The sequence below is a fragment of the Ochotona princeps genome, chromosome 21, assembly GCF_030435755.1.
Source record: "Ochotona princeps isolate mOchPri1 chromosome 21, mOchPri1.hap1, whole genome shotgun sequence".
NCBI lineage: Eukaryota > Metazoa > Chordata > Mammalia > Lagomorpha > Ochotonidae > Ochotona > Ochotona princeps.
The window spans coordinates 20,718,404-20,739,362 of record NC_080852.1 but is presented as its reverse complement, the minus strand read 5'-3'; the positions used below and the strand labels follow the sequence as shown (position 1 = coordinate 20,739,362).

At 44.6% G+C, this 20,959-nt stretch overlaps 2 protein-coding genes across 2 annotated transcripts in view; one reads left to right on the top strand and one right to left on the bottom strand.

Annotated features, from left to right (window-relative positions):
• Window positions 1-11,700, bottom strand: part of DNAH12 (dynein axonemal heavy chain 12) — a 128,294-nt gene extending 116,594 nt beyond the window's left edge. The window contains exons 1-5 of the mRNA XM_058678477.1: window positions 11,369-11,700; window positions 10,488-10,683; window positions 7,042-7,123; window positions 6,837-6,863; window positions 308-497 (exon numbers count right to left, since the gene is read on the bottom strand). Of these exons, the coding sequence (XP_058534460.1) occupies window positions 308-497; window positions 6,837-6,863; window positions 7,042-7,123; window positions 10,488-10,657 (469 nt within the window). The 5' untranslated portion in view covers window positions 10,658-10,683; window positions 11,369-11,700. The remainder of the gene's footprint in view (window positions 1-307; window positions 498-6,836; window positions 6,864-7,041; window positions 7,124-10,487; window positions 10,684-11,368) is intronic.
• Window positions 11,701-14,632: 2,932 nt separating this feature from the next.
• Window positions 14,633-18,130, top strand: PDE12 (phosphodiesterase 12). The gene is made up of 3 exons (XM_004581562.3): window positions 14,633-16,003; window positions 16,699-16,777; window positions 17,108-18,130. Exons 1-3 carry the CDS (start codon window positions 14,687-14,689, stop codon window positions 17,548-17,550), a joined length of 1,839 nt encoding a protein of 612 aa, XP_004581619.2. The 5' UTR covers window positions 14,633-14,686; the 3' UTR covers window positions 17,551-18,130.
• Window positions 18,131-20,959: the final 2,829 nt, after the last annotated feature.

The following is a 20,959-nucleotide window of genomic DNA, read 5'->3' as shown; positions in this document are numbered from 1 at the left end:
CCTGCCAACATTTCCAACCTTGGATGTTAGACAATATGGCATAACATACAGTAAAATAAGAAATTCTTTCTTATTAAGAAAATTAAGTTGTTGGGACTATTTTAGCCTTTAGCTATTAGATAATAAACCTACAGTAAAAAAAAAAGGTTGCAGAAATTTTGAGTAAATTATAATAAACTGAAGATAACATGTTTAAATACAAATTATATCTAAAGTACATAATGCTCATTGCTCATTTTACTGCTACTTTAGATTTGGTATGGAGAGGGAATTAAAACAAGTTTGGCATGTGTAAAATGCTACTCACCCAAATGTCTCTTCATGCTTTTTTCAAAGTCATGTGACACCTCATTTATGAGATGCTCCAGAAGTTCTTCTTTCTCTTTCCCTTCCTTTAAGGACTCGGGTATCAGCATTAACACGTGATCCAGCCACTCCTGCTGAATAGGTACTATAGGTCTACTTTCCACACATTGCTTCATGTAAATATAATTGAACTAGAACATAAGAAGAAAAATATAAATATTCTCCATGGTATAGCATTTCAGCATAACCCTTGAGCACTCTTGCCTCGTTAAAATAACATATCAGAATAAAAATACTCTTGAGCCTATGTTGTACAGCAGGTAAAGCTGGCATCATATATGGGCACTGGTTTGAGCCTCACCCGCCCCATTACTGATCCAGCTCCATGCTAATATACCTGTGAAAGCACTGGAGGATGGCCAAGGTTCTACTGTAGAACTCCTGACCCTACCATCCAGGTGGGATGGAGCTCCTGGCTCCTGGCTTGAGCCTGCCCAGTCCTGGCCATTTGGACAGTGAACCAGTAGATAGAAGATTTCTGTCTCTCCTCTAATTCTGTCTTTCAAATACATAAACACAATCTTTCTTTTAAAAACAAAATCCAGAGAAAGAAAATGTTCTCAGAATAAATAACTTGTAACCTAAAAGTGGTCTATAGTAATATGGTATTTGCATCTTGTGTTCATCCACAGTTCTTGGCTTCTAACTCCCTCCCAAAGGTAGAACATTAAAACTCTTTCCACCTTTCGGTCTTGGATCTGGCCACTGCAAAAATCTTTGCCCCATCTTGTCTATCTTTTCTGATGGCCCCTAAGACTTCTGCTTCGGAGGGCTAAAGCTCCACACTCACAAGGAAGCATTGTTGAGGAAAAAAGCCAAGAAGAATCTGGACAGGCACTCCAGGATTTCCCTATCCAGTCTACTAGCATTCCATCAGACCCCTTTCATCCGTTCACTGTCCCAGATCCAACCACACTCGTGCAGTGACATGGCCATGAAAACCCAGTTTGGAGAGCTTCCAGACAGTGGAACACATGGAGGTCTCAGGAGTGCACCTGGGGAAGGCATGGAACTTCTGGGCACCTGCCCGTATCTTGCCCTGGGCATCTCTTCCAATGTTAAGCCAGCATATGTGCTTCCCTGAGTGTTTTGAGTTGCTCTAGCTATAAGAACCTGGATCTATAGCCATAGATCAGACACATAGGTGAAAGAACAAGGGGGCTTGTGACTGGCATCTAAAGTGCATGGAGCAGTCTTTGGGAGTGAGATCTCGAGTTGTAGGATCTGACAGTCAGAATTCAATTAGAGGATGCCCCAACAAGCATCTACTGTAGAACTCCTGCACTGATCAAAGTATTGGGGAAAACTTCACACACATCTGATAGAGAAGCAACCTGCTGTGAGAGCAACCGGAGGAATGGAGTTTAAGTTTGGAAGATTAGCGCTAGGAAACATTCAAGCCTACTATCATGCCTGCATAATTAGAACAGTGTGGTAAATGTACTTGAACAGATAGAACAAAGTCCAGCAAAAGACTAGCACATTAGAAAGCTTAGCATATGATATACATTCCATCTTAAGCAATTGTGACACCCGTGAGTTTTGATAAATAGTTCTGGGAGAACTGTTTTTGACATTTGGGAAAATGTAAATTAGGGGCTGGCGTCTGGCACAATCAAGTAAACATGTAGTGCTGACGCTCTGTGAGTGCCAGTGCAAACTCTAGCTGCTCCACTTCTGAGTGTGTGTGTGTGTGTCCCTCTGTCACTCTGCCTTTCAAGTTAATCTTTTCAACAAGATTAACAAATCAATGCCTTTTCACCATATGTAAGAATAAGCTCCAAATAGATTAGTAATTTAACTGAAAAAACGAAAACATATGAGGACCAGGGAAAGTGAAAACATGGATGATATCTTCTACAATTTTCGTATTAAGAAAAACATCCTTTGTTTTCTTCCCTGGTTGCAAGAGAGTGAATGACACAGTAACTTGACTGACTGATGATGTCAGAGCAAATGAATGGTCATGGCTGTTCACCCTGGGAAGGTGACCACATCAAAGACAGAAGTTCAGGAAAAAAATTATCCAAAATGTATAAGACCACTCCCAGTGTCACCTTCATATTTGGATTTGGAACTGACCAAGACAACAGGCCTTGGCATGATTCAAGACTCCTTGGAGTACGCTACAAAAAAAATGAACTCAAAGACTTGCAAGACCTTGGCCTGTGTGAGAAAAAGACTTTGAGAGTGAAAGGAATCCAGGAACAGGATGGATAAAGTCAGGGAAACTGCCAAGGCCAACATTGGTGCCAGCAAAAAGCCAAGGCAAGCAAGATGTGTCAGTGGTATCTACAGCAATTGGCAAATATTTTCATGGGAAGTAAAATTGTAAAAACAAACAAATAAACAAAACACACCTTTCTGCAAAAAAAAAAAAAAAAAAAAAAAAAAAAAGACTTGCTAGAAAGTTCTAGCTACAGCACAAATTCCCAATACAAAAAAAAAAAAAAAAAAGGAAAAAGGTGATAGGTAAGTTTGAATGAATGACATCAAAATGAAAATGTTGGCATGGCAAAAAAAATGTCATAATAAAAACAATATTGGCAAACTGGAAGAAGGTATTTGCAACATGTATTTCAGGTAAAGCGTAAAGAATTCTTCAGAACATAGGGGATGAGCAAACCTGGAGTACATTATGCTAAGTGCAGCATATCTATGATACAGAACAAATGCTGTAATGCTTCCACCCACAGAGGCCTTTAACTCACAAAAACAGTAGAATGGCAGATGCCAGGGTGGGTGGGGAGGGGAGGAGGAAATAGGGAGTTATTCAATAAATGTAGAGTTTGTTTTGCAAGATGAAATATTCTAGAAATTAGTTGCATAACAATGTGAAATATTTAACAGTACTGAACTACTGAACTGTGTCCTGACAGAGTACATTTTACACTGCATGTATTTTGCCAGATTTAATGTTCAGGGGGAAAATAAGATTAAAAACACACTAGAAGGATGGGCAAAGATAAGAACTAACATTTCACCAAAACAATCTTATAAAAATGGCTTGTAACCCCATGCAAAGATGTTTGTTTTCACTCATAATTAGAAAAGGCAGATTTAAACCTCCCCAAGGTGCTATGTGCTAGTTTGCAGCGTTATAGAGAAAAGGATAGATAGGACGAGCGAGAGATGCTGCTCCATCTGCTGGTTCACTCCCCAAATGGCCACAGTGGCTGGAGCTGGGCAGGTCCCAGGCCAGGAACCAGCAGCTTCATCAGGTAGGTTCTTCCACATGGGTGCAGAGACCCAAAGACATGGGTCCCACTTGGATACCTTTCCAGGCCACCAGTAGGGAACTGAATCAGAAGTGGAGCCACCAGAACTTGAACAGGTACCCACATGAGATCCTGGTGCTGCAGGCAGAAACTCAGGCAGCTCTGCCACAGTACTGTTGTGGCACTACTCGCTTCCCTCCAATGAGTTTTGAACACAATATCTTGACTATGTACTCTAAGGCTAAAAATTTTTTAAAAATTAAATTTTAAAAGGTGGCCATTCCCCATCCCCAGGTACTGGGGCAGTTGGGAGGCTGGGTGTGGTTTCTCCCCTTAACCCTCCCCTTCCCCCAGATACAGAAAGAAAAAAGAAAACATCAAAACAATGGTCTCACCCATGTTCCCCTGCTCCTTGACCCTTCCCACCCTAATCAACTATGTAAACATTAAAAATAAATACCATGCCATTGTTGAAAAAAAAAGCTATAGGCAATTACTGAACCATAGTGAATGTGTTTGTGTTTAAAGTGGTATGCATAGCAACCTTGAAGCTCTGTGTGTTTGAGGATTTAACAAAATAAATAAATGTATTTTGGTCAATGAAAGCCAGATGCCTCACAGCTGCAGAAAAATAAAATAAATCCTGTGGTGCTAAATTTGAATAGGCATCAGTGTGATTTCTAAGACAGATACTATAACTAGCTGGTTAGATAGATAGAGAATAAATTTTTAAAAGTTTCTGCTGAAAACACCCAGAAGATATCTGCATTGTGAGTTTGACTCATCATTCTCCACTACAAGGCCCATGGAATCCTTGGAGAAACAGTTGAGCCCAGGGCTAGAAAAGAATGTATACAAAAGGAGCCAGGAATACCTGACTGTAGCAGAGAGTAGGTAAGTGCTCAAAGAATGATGGACGATGTAGATTTGGGGCTCAGAGAGGAAGCAGCAGCAGCAGCACTCTCACTGGTCAAACCTAGGACAACTGGATACCTAAGCCCCGATCACTACCAGGTTGTAAGTCAATGGCTGAACAAAAACCTGTGACCCACACTGACATGACTGAGCAAAAGAATAAGCAAAAAAGATCAAGTTCTATGCTGCCCACTGGGGACCCTGGGTTGACAGCGGGCGGCCATTCCCCATCCCTGGGTACTGGGAAAGTGCAGAGGCTGGGTGTGGTTTCTCCCCTTATCTCTCCCCTTCCCCCAGATACAGGAAGAACAAGAACAATTGGAAACAATGGTCTTGCCTATTTTCGCCTAACTGCCTGGATCCTTTCCACACTCATCAACTATGTAATAAAAAGGAAGGAAGAGAAAGAAGAGAAAGATTAATCAAGGTCTTTCTTACCACAAAATCTCATCTAGAAAATACAGAATGATGGAAAAATTACTATTGACAGTCACCATAGCAATCATTGGTTCAGGCAAGGCTGTTAACATTGTTGGAACAAGATAAGCAAATTTAGGTTTTTTTATAGTTTCTCTGTCAGTATGAAAATAGTTCAAATATTTTTAAATGGATTTATTAGACTTTTGTTTCTTTCAATTGTTTTAACTGGTTGCTTACATCAAAATTCTTAAAGACTCATTTTCTATGGTTTCCCCATTAACGTGCTGCTTGATCATGTGGTGGTCCCCAATCTCTCCTCACATCAACAGACTGATGAGGATTTAGACACAAACCCGGTCACTTCTCGTTCTCTGCAAGGCCTGGACTTGTTCCATGACGACAGATGCCATCTGCGGAAGTTGCTATGTTTTGAGTCTATGTCTTTACAAATGAGTTCTCCCTGAAACCTCCAGGACCACTTTGACTTGCAACTCCTTCACCTGCTTTGTAATCATCTTAATAAACACTACCCATCACTCTGTAAAATCAGGACCAAATCAAGAGTTGTGCTTGGCACCGCTTTTCTTCATCCTCTACCCAACTCTTCCAGAAGTCCTGTCAGCTCTACTTCCAAGACACACCCCAAGTCTAACACTTTCTCTTTTTCTCTTGTTACTACTCTAGTCAAATAGGATGATTTCATCCCTAGGCTGTTTGACTAGCCCTATGGTTTTTTCCCCTGAAACTTCAAAGTCTTGAATTTCTCCTATACTCTCTTCTCTCATAATTTTGAAAATAATCTTCTGCATTAAACTTAAAACCAAGATCAGTTTGTCCCTTAATTTTTGTCAAAAGTGTGAGGTTTAGACTGTTTTTTTTTTTAATTGGGTCTGTTTTTATGGGTGTCCCATTGCTCCCTCCTATTTGTTGAAAGCTATCCTACCCCTGTAGAATAAGCCAAATGCTGGCTGACCTTGGTGAGGTCCAGTTGTAAATTATCTTTTCTGCTCCACTAACCTATGTATCTAGTTATTTCAAAAGGACATGTTTCTGAAAAGTCACACACAAGTCCCGCAAAAGTACTAAACAATGCCCTGGCTAAGTCAATCGGCAGTGGCAATGTCAACAGTGACGAGGTTCTTGGAAGCCAGGCTGCCCAGTGCAGTAGGTTCTAACTTGAAACACTAGCAAAGCTAGAATTGTGGACAAACACCTAGAATGCTCAACACACATGAACATACTTAACACATTCATGGAAAATAAATTTTTTAAAAAGTTGGTTTTGGTAAAAAAAAAAAAATCTGTGCATATTTGTTCAGCATTTCCACGAACTTTTTGAAGATCCCCCTCATGTACACAAATGTGTTTCATAGTCTAAGCAGTCACACAGTAGGTATTTATTACTAAGTCAAAGAAAAGAAAGGATGAAAAGGATGAGGGAAGGGAGGGTCACATCACTGTATTCTTAGAATTGTGTCTATGAACTGCTTATAATCCTTTTATATTAATAAAAACATTTCAAAAATATTTATTACTGTCTTGGGGCTGGTTTGTGTCCAGCACAAGCCAGATTCTTGCTGCACATTTGTTTAGTAGCTAAAAAGCTATCACATTAAGGTATCAATTACTGCCCAAATAACAAGCAGCATTTTCTTTAGAATTATGAATAACAGTATTTTTAATCAGAAGAACTAAAATGTTAATACAAGTAATCCTCAGATAATGAATGATAATAAAAATATTACTCCTAAAGCCCATATTGTCACCTACGACATCTGTCCTCTTGGGTAAGGAACTGAAGGTCTGTTTCTATTTTTTTTTTTTTTTTTAAGAATGAAACAATTCTTGTCTTAGACGGATCTACTTTGTAATAATTTCTCTGTACATTTTCAGGACAAGAAAAATAAGCCAACTCACCCCTCTCTTCTTCAGTTCACTGGTCATCTGTGAAAAAAAAAGGCATAATTAAAGAAGGAAAATGTAAAGTAATTTATTTTTTACGGGATGAATAACAATTCTGAAGTATGTATTATATTACTCTTTTTTAAATATTAGTTACACTGAGATCGACTTAGGACTGAGAATGCCATTAGGAACAGACTTGTCAGGGGACAGAACTTACGGTTGGAGGATAGTCGATCTCCGGAAGCACAGGGGTCCTCTTAGCAAGGGTTGTATCCAAGTTGCCTTTGGCTCTGTCAATTCTGAAATGTTTAATTAGGAAAAGGTATGACCCTCTTGTGATGGTAGCAGAAATTATTACAATCTGAATTTTTTAAAGATACAGGTGTGGGCCCCTCATTTCTCCTCTCTGCTTCCTGTCCTGGGTGAAGAGTTTCCTCCCAGAACTTCATCAGCACACTATTCTTGGTCCTGGCAGCCCCATTGGTGACTTTGTTGGGTGGGTCCAGCTGCCTTCCAACCCAGAGGGCTGAGACCCACCTGACAACATTACCAAACAAGGGTGAACTGTTGATGCAGATACCGGTCGGCTTCCCAGGCCTGCTTCCCTATTCCTTACACACATGCCCCGTTCATCTGACTCCTCTAGCACACACAGGTTGATGTCTACCACACCACACTGCTGCAGTGGAGTAGATGACCCACGAAGGCAGCACACACGCGGAGCAGGACCAGAGGGGCCAAGGGCAACAAACCCATGAGAGAAGTCAGAGGAGAATCAAAGGAATGCCAAAGGATGGGCGGTGATGTTTGCCCAGTCTCCCTCAGGGTACTTACTAAACATGTGTGAAATGAATGATCTGAAGAGTGGGTTTGAGAAGGACCTTGCACAGCCAGCTCAGTACTTCATCAGATCCACAAACACCTTAACAATGTGAAACGCATGGACACCATTCATCACTTCCTGAGGCAGCCCAATTTTTACAAAACATTTTTTTAAATTATCTATAATTTTGTTTTTGAAAGGCAAACAGAGATTGCTGGTTCATCCCCCAAGCGCACATAACTGCCAATCGTGGCTTAGACCGAAGTGTCAGGAGATACATCCTCCAACACATCTCTGAACAGCACTGCTCTCAACAATGGAGGGGAATGGACCCTCCTTTGGCACACTAACTGGCACCAGTCTTGGGCAGAGCTACTCGGTCGTTATCCCAGCAGAAACATGCCCAGCTCCCTGGATCAGATCACACAAAATATGCCACCTTATAACAAAGCGCCAGTTTCTGGAGTGTGTTTTCTCCTGCAGGGAATACACAAACAGCTGGGGGACAGGCAGGGATTAGCTTTTTCACTCTTACTTTGTATAATAACCATTAAAAAAAGTGAAAACTGGGCAGTTTAAGAAGCCAGTTTGAGATGCCACATTCAGTGAAGGAAAAATAATAAAACCGACATTGCCTGAGTCAACAGAGGAGGAAGTAATCAGGAAGTTACTGGTTTGAGGCTACCATGGTCTAGCATGCTAAACTTCCACTTGCAATGCTGGCATTCCACATGGGTGCTGATTTCAGGGCCAAATGCTTTTAGCTCCTTGATGTGCCTGGGAAGGCAGAAAAAGATGGCCCAAGTCCTTTGGCCCCTGCACTCACATGGGAGACCCAGAGGACGCTCCTGGCTCCAGCCACTGCAGCCATCTGGAGAGTGAAGCAGCAAACAGAAGATCTGCCTCTCCAATAAACATAAATAAATGTTTAGGAAAAAGAATAAAGCTCCTGATTCTACTAAATGATTGGATTCAGGCAGGTGTTCCCAGAGACAGATTCCTGCAGAGGGCTCCTTTTGTCCAATCCACGTCCAGCCTTCAGAACGAGGAAGTGTGAGTTTTCCTTGCCCAGGAGAAAGCTTGGAGGCCGACAGAGCAGCCCCAGTTTCACGGTCAAAGATGTGCTTCCAAAAACAACAACTTTTCATTCCAAATGCATTTTCCACAGAGACACATGGTAATCCTCATCTCAGCTGCAATACAGCCCTACCCTACAGAACAAAGTGGAGCATATTTTTGTAAAGCAACATTGTTTCTTTAAAACTTCGAGACCCAGAGGAGGCTCCTGGCTCCCGACTTTGGAACATCTGTTTTGGCCGCTACAGCCAGTGGGGGAGTGGGTCAGTGGATGGAAGAGCTTCCTCTCTGCAAAATCTCCTTCTTTCTATACATCTGCCTTTCCAGTAGAAAAACTAAACAACTAAAAAACCTGCATTGATTCATTCATTCATTCATTTGCTCGCTCGCAGTGCCGGACACAGTGCTTTGTGCCATCACCTTCCTCCTTACGGCAGAACAGGTGTAGGAGAAAGCCAAGGTTAAACACATCGCTTAAAACAAAACCTGCTCTCAGGAGGTTTTCCTCTTTTGCTTTCTCTTGTGCCTCCCAGTCAAACTAAGTCTATTTATTGGCTGACTTCTCTATACAGCAACTAAATATAGGAAGTCCCAGAGCCTGACCCCTCATCCTTCACTCTTTTTTTGTTCCCCCTTTCTTCCCTCCCCGTTTCATTCTGATTTCAACTGTTCCCCACAGCCATTTTTTTAAGATTTATTTATTTTTATTGGAAAGGCAGATTTACAGCGAGAAGGAGACCAAGAGAAAGATCTTCCACCCACTGGTTCACTCCCCTAGCAGCCATAATGGCCAGAGCTGAGCCGAACCAAAGCCAGGAGCCAGAAACTTTCTGTGTCTCCCACACAGGCACAGGGTCCCAAGGCTTTACGCCATTCTCTATTGCTTTCCCAGGCCACAAGCAGGGAAGTGGAGCACCCAGGATACAAACTGGTGCCGCTATGGGATCCTGGCACATGCAAGACAAGGACTTTAGCTACTAGGCTACCACGCCGGGCCCTCCCCACAGCTTTAAAAATCACCTACAGGCTATGATTCCCACATTTCTACTTCTAATTTTAACTTCTTTTCTTCTATGGTCAACTGCCTATTAACACATTTACCCTAAACCACTATGTTGGCACCACAGCCCCCGACAAGAATAATTGCTTCCAATCCCTACCTCACAGACTTCCGAGCTCAATGCATGACACTACCATCTACTGGCTACCAAAGCCAATCCCACTGCCAAACCCATTGATTCTGGCTCCCCAAGACATATGCTAGACGTCTATCACTCTCCTCCTTCACTGCCCCCCCATCTTATCCAAGCCCCCATGGGATCTGCTTGGAGCTACTACAGTAGCCCCCAATTTAGTGGAGGATTTCTTTGATATAGAAAAAAAAAGTTATGCATAAGTATTTTCTCAAATATTTTACTAAGTGTTTAACTGCAAGGCCATTTACAGTGGTTTGGTTTTATTCTCAAACAGGAGAGTGGTTGTCATCTGTGGAGAGGAGGCCCAGTGCCGTGAAGCCAAGTCCGTTAGCTCCACAACCAGCTCACCCAGTTTCAAACCCTGGCAGCGGGAGCCGGGCATGTCTGTGCCTCATTGCCTGACATGGTTGTTGGGGGAAGTACAATTCAACAGGGCACAACAATGCGTCAAACAGAAATATTTACTACCATCAACACTTTCCCAATTGTTTCCCCAAGTTGAAAAGTGTTTTACCCACAACCTATCCAGCTGAACCCCGTTAGGGATGCCAAGCCACAGGCACTTACACTAGCTGATTAATGGTCCTTTGCTGCTCCCTGGCTCTTCGGTAGCTCATCAGCTCGCACTGACTTGGGGTGAGGACACCTAGGTCTTTGGGGGGGTGGACGATGGGCGGTAGCTTCAACTTCAGAGCCTTCTTTTCTTCTTCGATGGCAGCTCTGTCTGGATTGGACATCTTGGTCTCTTGATGACTAAAATACTCTAGGGAGAAGTTGTTCAACCATTATTGTGAACGTCAGCCTTGTTCTACCCTAGACTTGCATGTATTTACATCTTACACACAAACACACACATACATAGCAACACCCAATTCGACTTTTCTAGAGCTTCCTCCTAAGCGTGATAGTAATCTGAAAAAAACTAAGGGGCAGACACGTGCAAAGGGATTCTTGTTCAGAGTCCTCCCACCCACTTGCTCTAAAGAAATGAAGTTCGTCAGTCTCCTTTAAGACTTGAAATCAACTAAACTATACGTTCTTTAAACTCCGTTATTGGGCCTGGGCTCGAAGCTTTCCCTGGAGGCAAATCACAACGACCACCTCAGCAAAAAGAAAAGAAATAAAAAATCTAGAAATGAGGAATAATAACCCCTCTCCCACCCCTACTTCCTACCCTCCCACCCGCCTAAAATCGGGTAGTTAGCATCGTTAATATTCTTATGCTTCAGTATTGTATCTCAGTCCTGTGTCCTCCCTAGAAACTAACGCTATGGTCAAACACACGCAAGCCTGCTTCATGCATAGCCAATCTAAAGTACCACCGGGTGAAAAGCTCAACTTTACCCGCACTGCCAACCCGCCAGCAGCGACCGCCCGCCCGGGGAACGGAGTCTTGCCTGGGAGAAGCAAGCCCGGGTCTTTTCGAAGGGCGCCCAAATAGCGATCACCTGCGGCGGGGCGGAGCCAGGAGACCAGCGCACAGGTGCGCGGCTGCTGGCTGCTTTCAGGACACGCACACAAAAGCGAAGCTGCTCAAAACTTCTGTAGCTCAAAAGAAGAGGGGTGACGAGGGAAGAAACCTCCAGAATGCCACCAGCTCAGGGCCGAGGACATGGTCAGCGGCGGTCGCCTACCGTTTGGAAACAGAGTCGTAGCCATGGAAACCGTCGTGGCCACGACTGCGTGGGGCCGGCGGCAAAGAGCGCTCAGCTGCTCTTGATGAGGACTCCCGAGGGGAAGGGAGCTTTTTTTTTTCTTTTACTAATTGACAACCAACCTTGAGGTTGCTCGAGAGAGAAATGTAAAATTTTGCAATTTGAAGCCGTACAGTCTACTCCTCAACTGTAACAGCCTCCACTAACACCATGTGCCTCTGGGAAAAGGAGCAACACCCGCTGGTAGATGTATTTCAACAAAGATCATCTTGTAAGGAACTTCTCTGGTTCTAATCAAACATAATCAGAAAAAGCAAACTACAAAGACTAAAGGAAAGGCAGCAGTCTTGTGGGATTGACACACCTTCTCCCAGTTATTCAGTTGCAGGACTGCCCTGCAGCAGCTGAGAGCTTTTCCAATTGCCAACCCAGGGGAGTCTTGCTGGGCCGGCTAACTCAGCAGCCCCATTTCCATTCCTCACCAACTTTTGGGGGCTGCTTCTCCCTCCCGCCTGCAGTACAGAATTTAGGCTGGCTTGCATAGCTGCCTTGGTTGCACACACCAGTGGTCTGCTTCTCTGACTCCAATGTCATGGATCTCATCTCTTATATTATTTGAAAGAATTACACAGAGAGCTGGAGAGACAAGTGAGAAAAAGAGAAATCTTCCACCCCTGGTTCACTTCCCCAGATGGCCACAAGCCAGGAGCCAGTAGCTTCACCCACGTGTCCCACTTGGGCTATCTTCTGTTGCTTTCCCAGGCCCTTAGCAAGAACCTGGCTAGAAGTGGAGCAGCTTGGACTCAAACTAACACCCATACAGGATGCTGGCATCCCAGGAGGCAGTTAAATACACTATGCCACTCACAACATACATATATATATATGTTTTTATATATATATACATATATATATATGTTTTACGATTTTTGTTATTTTTATATTTGACAGGCAAATTTACAGAGAGAGGAGAAACAGAAAAGACAGATCTTCCATCTGCTGATTCAATCCCCAGCGAGCATTGGACAGTCCGAAGAAGGGAGCCAGGGGTCTCTTCCAGGTCTCCCACATGGGTGCATGAGTTTAAGGACTTGAGCCATTCTCTGCTGCTTTCCCATGCCAGAAGCAGGGAGCTAGATGCAAAATGGAGGCGCTGGGTCAAGAACCAGTGCCCCTGTGGGGTGCCTCCTATACCATTACACCAGCTCTGAACTATGTATTATCTTAAAGCAACTTTAATTTATGTACCATAACACCGCTCATAAGTATACAGTTGAGTCCAATACAATGATTTTAGTAAGTTTATTGAGTTGTGTTACAATTGCCAAGATCTAATACATTTCCATCCCTGAAGAAAGGTCTATAGGGCAGTTCCCATGCCTACCTTGAGATCCAGCAAAACTACTGAGTAGCCTTTGGTTGTTCTAGCATTGTAATTTCTAGAAATTTTATATAATTAAGGCCATACAGAGGCTAGGGTTGTGGCACAGCACATTAAGCCACCACCTGGGACACTGCACCCCCTATAGGAGGCGGTTCAAGTCCTGGTTGTTCTGCTTCCAGTGAAAAACTCTGCCATAACCTACGCAACATAAACCCTGCTGAAAAGGGAGACAGTGCCACTAGAGACGGAGACACAAAGTACAGATTTATAAAAGCAGGGGCAGGGATGTGGTGGGGACAGAGAGGAAACCATTGAGCTCTCTGCAGCAGGGTTTTATTCCTGGGCTTCCTGGACCAGGTGCTGTTTTGTGTAGATCACCCTGGCAGAGTTAGCTTCTGGCTGCAGACCGGTCCAGCTCTGACTTTTGGGGAGTGAGCCAGTAGAAGGCAACTCTTTCTCTCTCTCTCTTTCAAATAATTGAATAAATCTTAAAAAAAAAAAAAAAAAAAAAACAACACTTTTCTCCATACTTAAATTGTAGTATCTGAGTTGGGAGGGTTCTTTATGTCCTCTGGATACATGGACATTTTATCAGGTAACTTGCAGATGTACTGTCCATGCCGGTAACTCATGGGAGGAAAGCACAATGTATTACCAACGGTTCTCAACACTCCTTACAGTCTGGCAGGACTGGGCTTCCCTCACGCTGTTCCTGCTCTCCAAGCCAAGTTCACCGATCCCATCCGGGTCTTTAGAACTAGAAGTAAGACGTAAGACGCCCAGTTACATTCGGATTTCAGATAAGCCATTCAGTATTTCTTAGGATAATCTTTTAAATTCAAAAGGCGGGGTGGGGGCAGGGGAGGCGGAACGAGTCTTAGGTGCCAAGATCCACTGACTGAAGATGAACGGCTTCCCACCATTTGTCAGGTCACCAACAGGGTGACCTTTCACGCAGGTAACTCAAGCTCTTGCTCGGGTCCGGAACCTCCCTCACGGGAGCTGTGAGGCTTCCAATAGGATCCCGAGTGTTCGCCATTCGGGGTTGAGTCAGCACTCACTAAATGGGAGTCACTATATATTGTTCGTTAATAATATTAACGATCACAAAGGCTCGGCTCCACGCGTAGACGCCGGCTGGGTCTGCGATGACCCCGTCACACCTGGGAAAGGCGCGAGTCGGAAGGAGAGCGGAGAGGCCATGGCTCCGGCTGGCCACGCCGGGAGCCGAGCCGGGAATCCGGGTGGAGAGCTCTGCCACGCCCGGGAGCCGCCCAGGAAGAGGCCCAGCGAGCTGCACGCCGCAGTTCACACTGACGCGAAACGAAGCAACGAAACGAAACGCGTGACGCTAGCCCAGTCACGTCCGGCTTGGCGCGCCTTCCTTTGTGTTCCACACCTGCACTTTCAACAAAATCATGGAGTTCCCATAGTTTCCTCTGGCACCCTTGCATTTTCTTCAAGCCTCCCTCATGCTGATCCAGGTTGCGGGTAAAAATTGAAGCTTCGTGAAATCAGAGACAGGCGCGGTCACAGAAAGTAAAGTTGAGCTAAGCGAGCCTGGCGAAACTGCGAGGTAGCAGCACCGCGCTGCTTCTCTTCCCCGGGCGGAAGTCGCCGGCTCTGAATGGGTTCTCCAGCCGGCGGCCGGGGCTCCTCGCTCGGCGCCTGAGCCCGCGCCGCCCCTCTGCCGAGCCCGCCTTGTCAGCTTCTGGGCCGCCAGGTCCATGTGGAGGCTCCCCAGAGCTCGCGCCGCGCTTCGTGGGGTGCGGAGGGTCGTGGAGCTGCGCAGCCGGGCCGAGGCGGCGACCGAGACGCCGGCGGGCGCGATGGAGCGCGCGGTGGTGCGCTGCGTGCCTTCGGAGCCCAAGCTGAGCCTGTCGTTCGCGCTGGCCGACGGCAGCCACAAAAACATGCAGCGCGACCAGAGCGAGCCGCTTGGCCGGGCCCTCAGTCGGATTGCCACGAACGCCCTCAAGGGCCACGCCAAGGCGGCAGCGGCCAAAAAGAGCAGAAAGAACCGGCTGAACGCGGGCGGCGGCGCGGCGTGTGCGGAGCCCGAGCCCGCAGCGCCCTGCGAGCCCGTGGTGAGGCTGTACTACCGGGAGGAGGCAGTGGCCGAGGACGTGCTCAACGTGGACGCCTGGCAGGACGGAGCGGTGCTGCAGATCGGTGATGTCAAGTACAAAGTGGAGCGCAACCCGCCCGCCTTCACCGAGCTGCAGCTGCCTCGCTACATCATGGCTGGCTTCCCGGTGTGCCCCAAGCTTAGCCTCGAATTTGGGGATCCTGCCAGCTCCCTCTTCCGCTGGTACAAGGAAGCCAAACCTGGAGCGCAGGAAGCCCAGGGCAGTGGCTCTTCGGCCTCCTCTGCCCCTTCTTCCTCCTCTCCCTCAGGATCTGCCACTTGGACAGAGACGGGTGTGGACGCGCGCGTCTACATCCCCTCCAATGCTGACATCGGGCTCCGGCTCAAGCTTCAGTGCACCCCAGGCAATGGGCAGCGCTTCGGGCCGAGCCGCGAGTTGGAAAGCGTGTGTCCAGTGGAGGCCGGACCTGGCACCTGCACGTTTGACCATCGGCATCTCTACACCAAGAAGGTGACAGAGGCCGCGCGCATCCGCACCGTCTCCTACAACATCCTGGCGGACACTTACGCCCAGACCGAGTTCTCGCGGACCGTGCTGTACCCGTACTGTGCGCCCTACGCCCTGGAGCTCGACTACCGCCAGAACCTCATCCAGAAGGAGCTCACGGGCTACAACGCCGACCTCGTCTGTCTGCAGGAGGTGGACAAGGCCGTTTTCACTGACAGCTTGGTCCCCGCCCTCGAGGCCTTCGGGCTGGAGGGTGTGTTTCGGATCAAGCAGCACGAAGGCCTGGCCACCTTCTACCGCAAGTCCAAGTTCAGCCTCTTGAGCCAGCACGATATTTCCTTCCACGAAGCCCTGGAGTCTGACCCCTTGCACAGAGAACTGCTGGAGAAGCTGGCTTTGTACCCGCGGGCGCAGGAGAAGGTGCTGCAGAGATCGTCTGTCCTTCAGGTAAGAGCTTGCCTGGGAGTCGGGGGCCTGGGGAGCAGGAAGGCGCACCGGGTGGGGGGTGGAGGCGGAGGTTGTCATTGAGCTGAAACTAAGTAGATTTGATGGACAGGTGTGATAGCGCTTGACTCTAAGGCGTCAAGTTCAGTACTCCTTGGCTACGCAAACTTCTGGAACACCTGTTGTGTACCCACCACGCTGCAGGTTGCCCGCTGCCAGTCAGGGACTTACAACCCAGTGAGATGGACTCCTGGGAAAAACAAGAAAACTGCAGGCTCAAGGACTTGCTACCGACGTTTTTCTTCCCTGTGTAATCACCTGCTAGGTTTCTTGCACTTACATGTAAGCTTCTTTAATTAAATCCGCACAAGGATCCGCTGCAAGATGAATGGCTTTGTCTTGGAAGTCTCCCAGTTGGCAGCACGTGTTCAAACCCGGGTCTCTGACTCCAGACCCTGCACTTCCGGCTTGAAGCACTGTCCCCAGCTTTGTGTTTTTGTATGTTTGTATGTTGGGCTATGAGTGCAACATGTTACACTGACCTATGCACATCCTAAAATTTTGATGACGAATCAGATTTCATAATTTCAGTCTTCATGTAGCAAAGGTTAGATAGGGAATAATGTTTTCGTCACACAGCCTTAGGTAAAAAGTGGGCACTGGTAGACACCAGCTGAACTCCTGGCACTTTGTTTTAGGTTTCAGTTCTTCAGTCTACACAGGACTCTTCGAAGAAGATATGTGTGGCCAACACTCATTTGTACTGGCATCCAAAAGGTAGGTTTTATTTGTTCATACGGTGACTTAATACATGTCATAAACGTAACCTAGCTACCATAGTTTTTTTCATTTTCACTTGTTTTATAATCTAAAGCAGGGATGGGGAACTTCTGGCCTGAGAGCTGAATAAGGCCTGCAAAATCATTTGGTCTGAGCCTGCCAAGACAGGATTCAAAATTCAATACATCAGTAGCAGGCCAATTTTTAAGCTGATCATTTTGTGTGGCTCGCACATGAGGACATAAATGACCCATGGCAGAATAAAGGTTTCCTACCCCTGAGAGATAACTTTAAATAATACTACAATAATGGATTTTATGTTCACAGGTGGATACATTCGTCTCATTCAAATGGCAGTGGCCTTGGCTCACATTAGACATGTCTCATGTGAACTGTACCCTGGCATACCAGTTATATTTTGCGGGGACTTTAACAGTACACCCTCAGCAGGGATGTATCACCTTGTCATCAAAGGCAGCGTTCCGGAGGATCATGAAGACTGGACTTCCAATGGAGAGGAGGAGAGATGCAACATGGCCCTTACACATCTCTTTAAGCTCAGGAGTGCGTGCGGCGAGCCCGCCTACACAAACTATGTGGGCGGCTTTCATGGGTGTCTGGATTACATTTTCATTGACTCCAATGCTTTGGAAGTTGAACAGGTGATTCCATTGCCTAGTCATGAAGAAGTCACTACCCACCAGGCCTTACCTAGCGTCTCCCATCCTTCTGATCACATAGCACTTGTATGTGATTTAAAATGGAAATAGATTTGTGTTGAGTGGAATTTCTTTGTAAGTCTGAAAAGGAAGTTAATTACTTTGGTAGAAAAATGTTAATCACAGCTTCTGTGTGACCCTCCCAGGGGCACTAAGGTAGAAGAGTTACACCCCACATTGCAGGCGTCTCCCCGCGGGATTACCTATGTTGGCAGTGTATACCTTCCCTACTCGTCTTTCCCAAAATGTACTTATGACTAGTAAGAGGAAAGTGGAATTTTACCTACATTTTTGTGATTTTTTAAGCCAATAATTAAGAATTCTTTTTTAACAATTTCAAAGATCTTACAATTTTTCTTTCATAACATTTCAAACTGAATCATGTTTATACAGTTAGGGGAGAAATGCATATAGGTTCGGGTGAGAGACCTAACTTCCAACACATGGAAGGAGTAACATTAGGGTCTAGCCCTGCCTCACTCTGGATGGCATTTAACACAGTGTCAAGAGTTTTAACAAAAGATTAGAATACACTATCACCAATTGTTACTGCTGCTTCTTTGTAATCAACAATGTATTTTGTTTTTATAATTATCATGTTCAGAATATGGTATAAATGGGCATAACATTCCTTTTGGTGCTTGGCTTGTTTTCATTTTTAGGATGGAAGCACAATTCAGCATTCAGATCGAGTAGCAAGATTCAGCTTGATCTCAGTGCTATCTAATTCTGGCCCATGAAATGTGCTCCTCAATCAACAGGATCTTCAGCCATATGTTAGAAAATGTCGTGCCATGAGACACTGCCTGCTGATGTGGGATTAAAATGAACCACTGAGCATTTCTGCACTAGGAACATTTCCAGAATTGTCTGTTTTCATAAATAAGCAAAAGGGGGACGGTGGAGCTTTTGAACGTGTCTGATATAAAAAGCTCTTTTGCGAGACTTCATTCAGCATTATAGTTTGAGTCACAGGGCAACCCTGTGTATACAGTGGACATTCCATGCAGGAAAATGGAAATGTGAAGGCAAACTTTAAAGGCAGGCGTGATCGGCAGTGGCCCTGGCGTCCAGCCTCCACCAGCGCGGGGCTTTGCCACCAGGCATCTGCAGTCCTTTAGCTGTTGCTTTATTTCTAGTCAACTCACCTCGAGAAGAGCGCTGATGTTTTGGCCACACAAGCGCTTACTGCCGATTGCTTAATCTGAAAACCCTTAAATCTGCGGCATAACTATCTCAAGTCGCCTGTACCACTGATAGTTTGGTCACCATCAAATGCGTATAAATTTGAGAAAGTTTACGTGCACTTCAGATCAAACTTGGAAGAACTTAATAGAATTAAGGTAGCAGTTTTTAGGGATCTTGTTTAGAAAAAGCTATGAATGTAAAATTGATATTGCTAAAACAAAACAAAACCCTGTGCCTTCAATTTTTTTTGTGTGAGGCACGAGTTTGGAGGGGTGAGTGCCTAGCCTGCTGGCCTGAGTTTGATACCCAGATCCTGATTCTGGCCTCCCACTCCATACAGAACACAGGGGACAGTAGGGACAGCCCTGGTCAACTGAATTCCTGCCGCTGGCTTGAGGCTTTGCGACCAACTGGCAGGCGTTTAGGGAGTGAGCCAGTGGACAGGAGCTCTCACTAACCCAAATAAAAGCTACCATATGATTACTTTGCAAAATAGATTTTTTTCCTTCTAAAAATTTGGTCTTAGTTTATTTTTAAGACACAGTGATAGGTCTCTTGAGAGAAAACCAAAATTCTCAGAAAAGGATGAACACATTTTGAAAGAAAAAAATTGTGACTAAATTATTCATACCCAGGAAAAAAAAGCATATAGATCTTACATTAAAGCCAAAGCTGGATAGACTGAACTCTGATCAGAAAAAATAAGCAATCATACATTCTACATCCTAAGTCCTTACATTTGATATTTTGCCCATTTGACAGATTGTATAGAGGTATTTCAGAGTTATCAGGAAATAAAATGTTGTGAACTGCCAGATGTTCTGGTAAAATCTCTAGTATCCAGATAGGTTAAAATGACTGGAGTTCAAAAATTACACAAATTGTTTAGTAAACTTCTTTGTACACAAGAGTTAGAATAAAGTATTACTAGAAATACCAAGTGTTTAAAAACTGTCAATTTTTCTATTACATTGGACTCTGTAGTATATTTAATTTTAATAAAATATGGAAAATCTAGCAACTGTGGTAAATGACATTTATGATATTAACTTATAATATTCCAACATTTTATGCTGATTATAATTGAGTTTTGATCGCTTCTCGGCCTTTTGACTAAGATCCAGTGAAGTGAGTCTTTGAATTCACTGTTGCCATTACAGCCAATTTATATGCTGATAGCTTATAATTCATTAGTAAATATAACTTCTACTTATAATGCATCTTTTTTTTTTAAGATAAACTTTTTTTATTGGAAAGGCAGACATATATAGAGAGAGATACAGGAAGATCTTCCTTCCAGTGGCTCACTCCCCAAGTGGCCACAAGAGCTGCAGCTTGAGCCCATCCTAAGCCAGGAGCCCAGAGCCTCTTCTGGGTCTCTGTGCAGGTGCAGGGTCCTAAGGCTTTGGGCTGTCCTCAACTGCTTTCCTAGGCCTGGATGGTAAGCTGAATGGGAAGTAGAGCATCTGGGATATGAACTGCGGCCTATGTGGGATCCTGGCAGTTGCAAGGCAAAGATTTAGCCACTGAGCTATTGTAGCAGGCCCAGAACATCATCTTTTAAAACTTCTGAATATTAAGATCAGAGATGGGGGGGGGGGATTGGGAAGGGGATAAGGGAAATCCCAGCAGCCTATGGAACCGTATCTTAAAATGATAATAAATTTAAAAAATTTTTTTAAAAATCAGAGATGGAGCTCTGAAGACCGTAACAAAACAGATTGGGAAGTTCCAACTATCTTTCTCACTTAGTATTCCTCAGCTACAGACTCTTTTGGGACAAACACAATCAACATATAAAGGATAAAAGTCTACACTGTTCATCCCAAGACAATTCAAAAAAAATCTCACGAAATGTGGCCATCACCGATTTTCTAAACAAAATCCAAAAACTTTCCAAAAAATTTTTTTACTCAAGATTGTTTTTTTTTTTTTATGGGGGGAGGAGCTACAAGGACAGGAGGGAACTTAGTTCCACCATCTTTAATACACATTAACAACCTACTTCAGGCATCTGCTAAGTATACATCCTGGATTCTTTCCCCAAGTCTAGATAATGCTTTTGCTACTCACTTTTCATAACCCAAGATTAAGGGACATTTTTCTAAAGGTAATAGTGAAAAACAAAGATGGCCAAAAAATCTACTCATACCAGTAAGCTAACTTGGGTACCCAACAGTGTTTAAATATATATATACTAGAAACTTACTTATAACTCAAGTAAACCTGAATCCAATCTACTAAATCCAGCTCTAGCATACCCTATTTTTAA

Bases quoted from the DNA above. Each gene is read 5' to 3' on its own strand.
- PDE12 (XM_004581562.3), top strand. From the start codon at position 14,687: ATGTGGAGGCTCCCCAGAGCTCGCGCCGCGCTTCGTGGGGTGCGGAGG. The intron at 16,004-16,698 runs GTAAGAGCTTGC...ACTTTGTTTTAG, and splicing joins AGAGATCGTCTGTCCTTCAG to GTTTCAGTTCTTCAGTCTAC. The intron at 16,778-17,107 runs GTAGGTTTTATT...TTATGTTCACAG, and splicing joins TTTGTACTGGCATCCAAAAG to GTGGATACATTCGTCTCATT.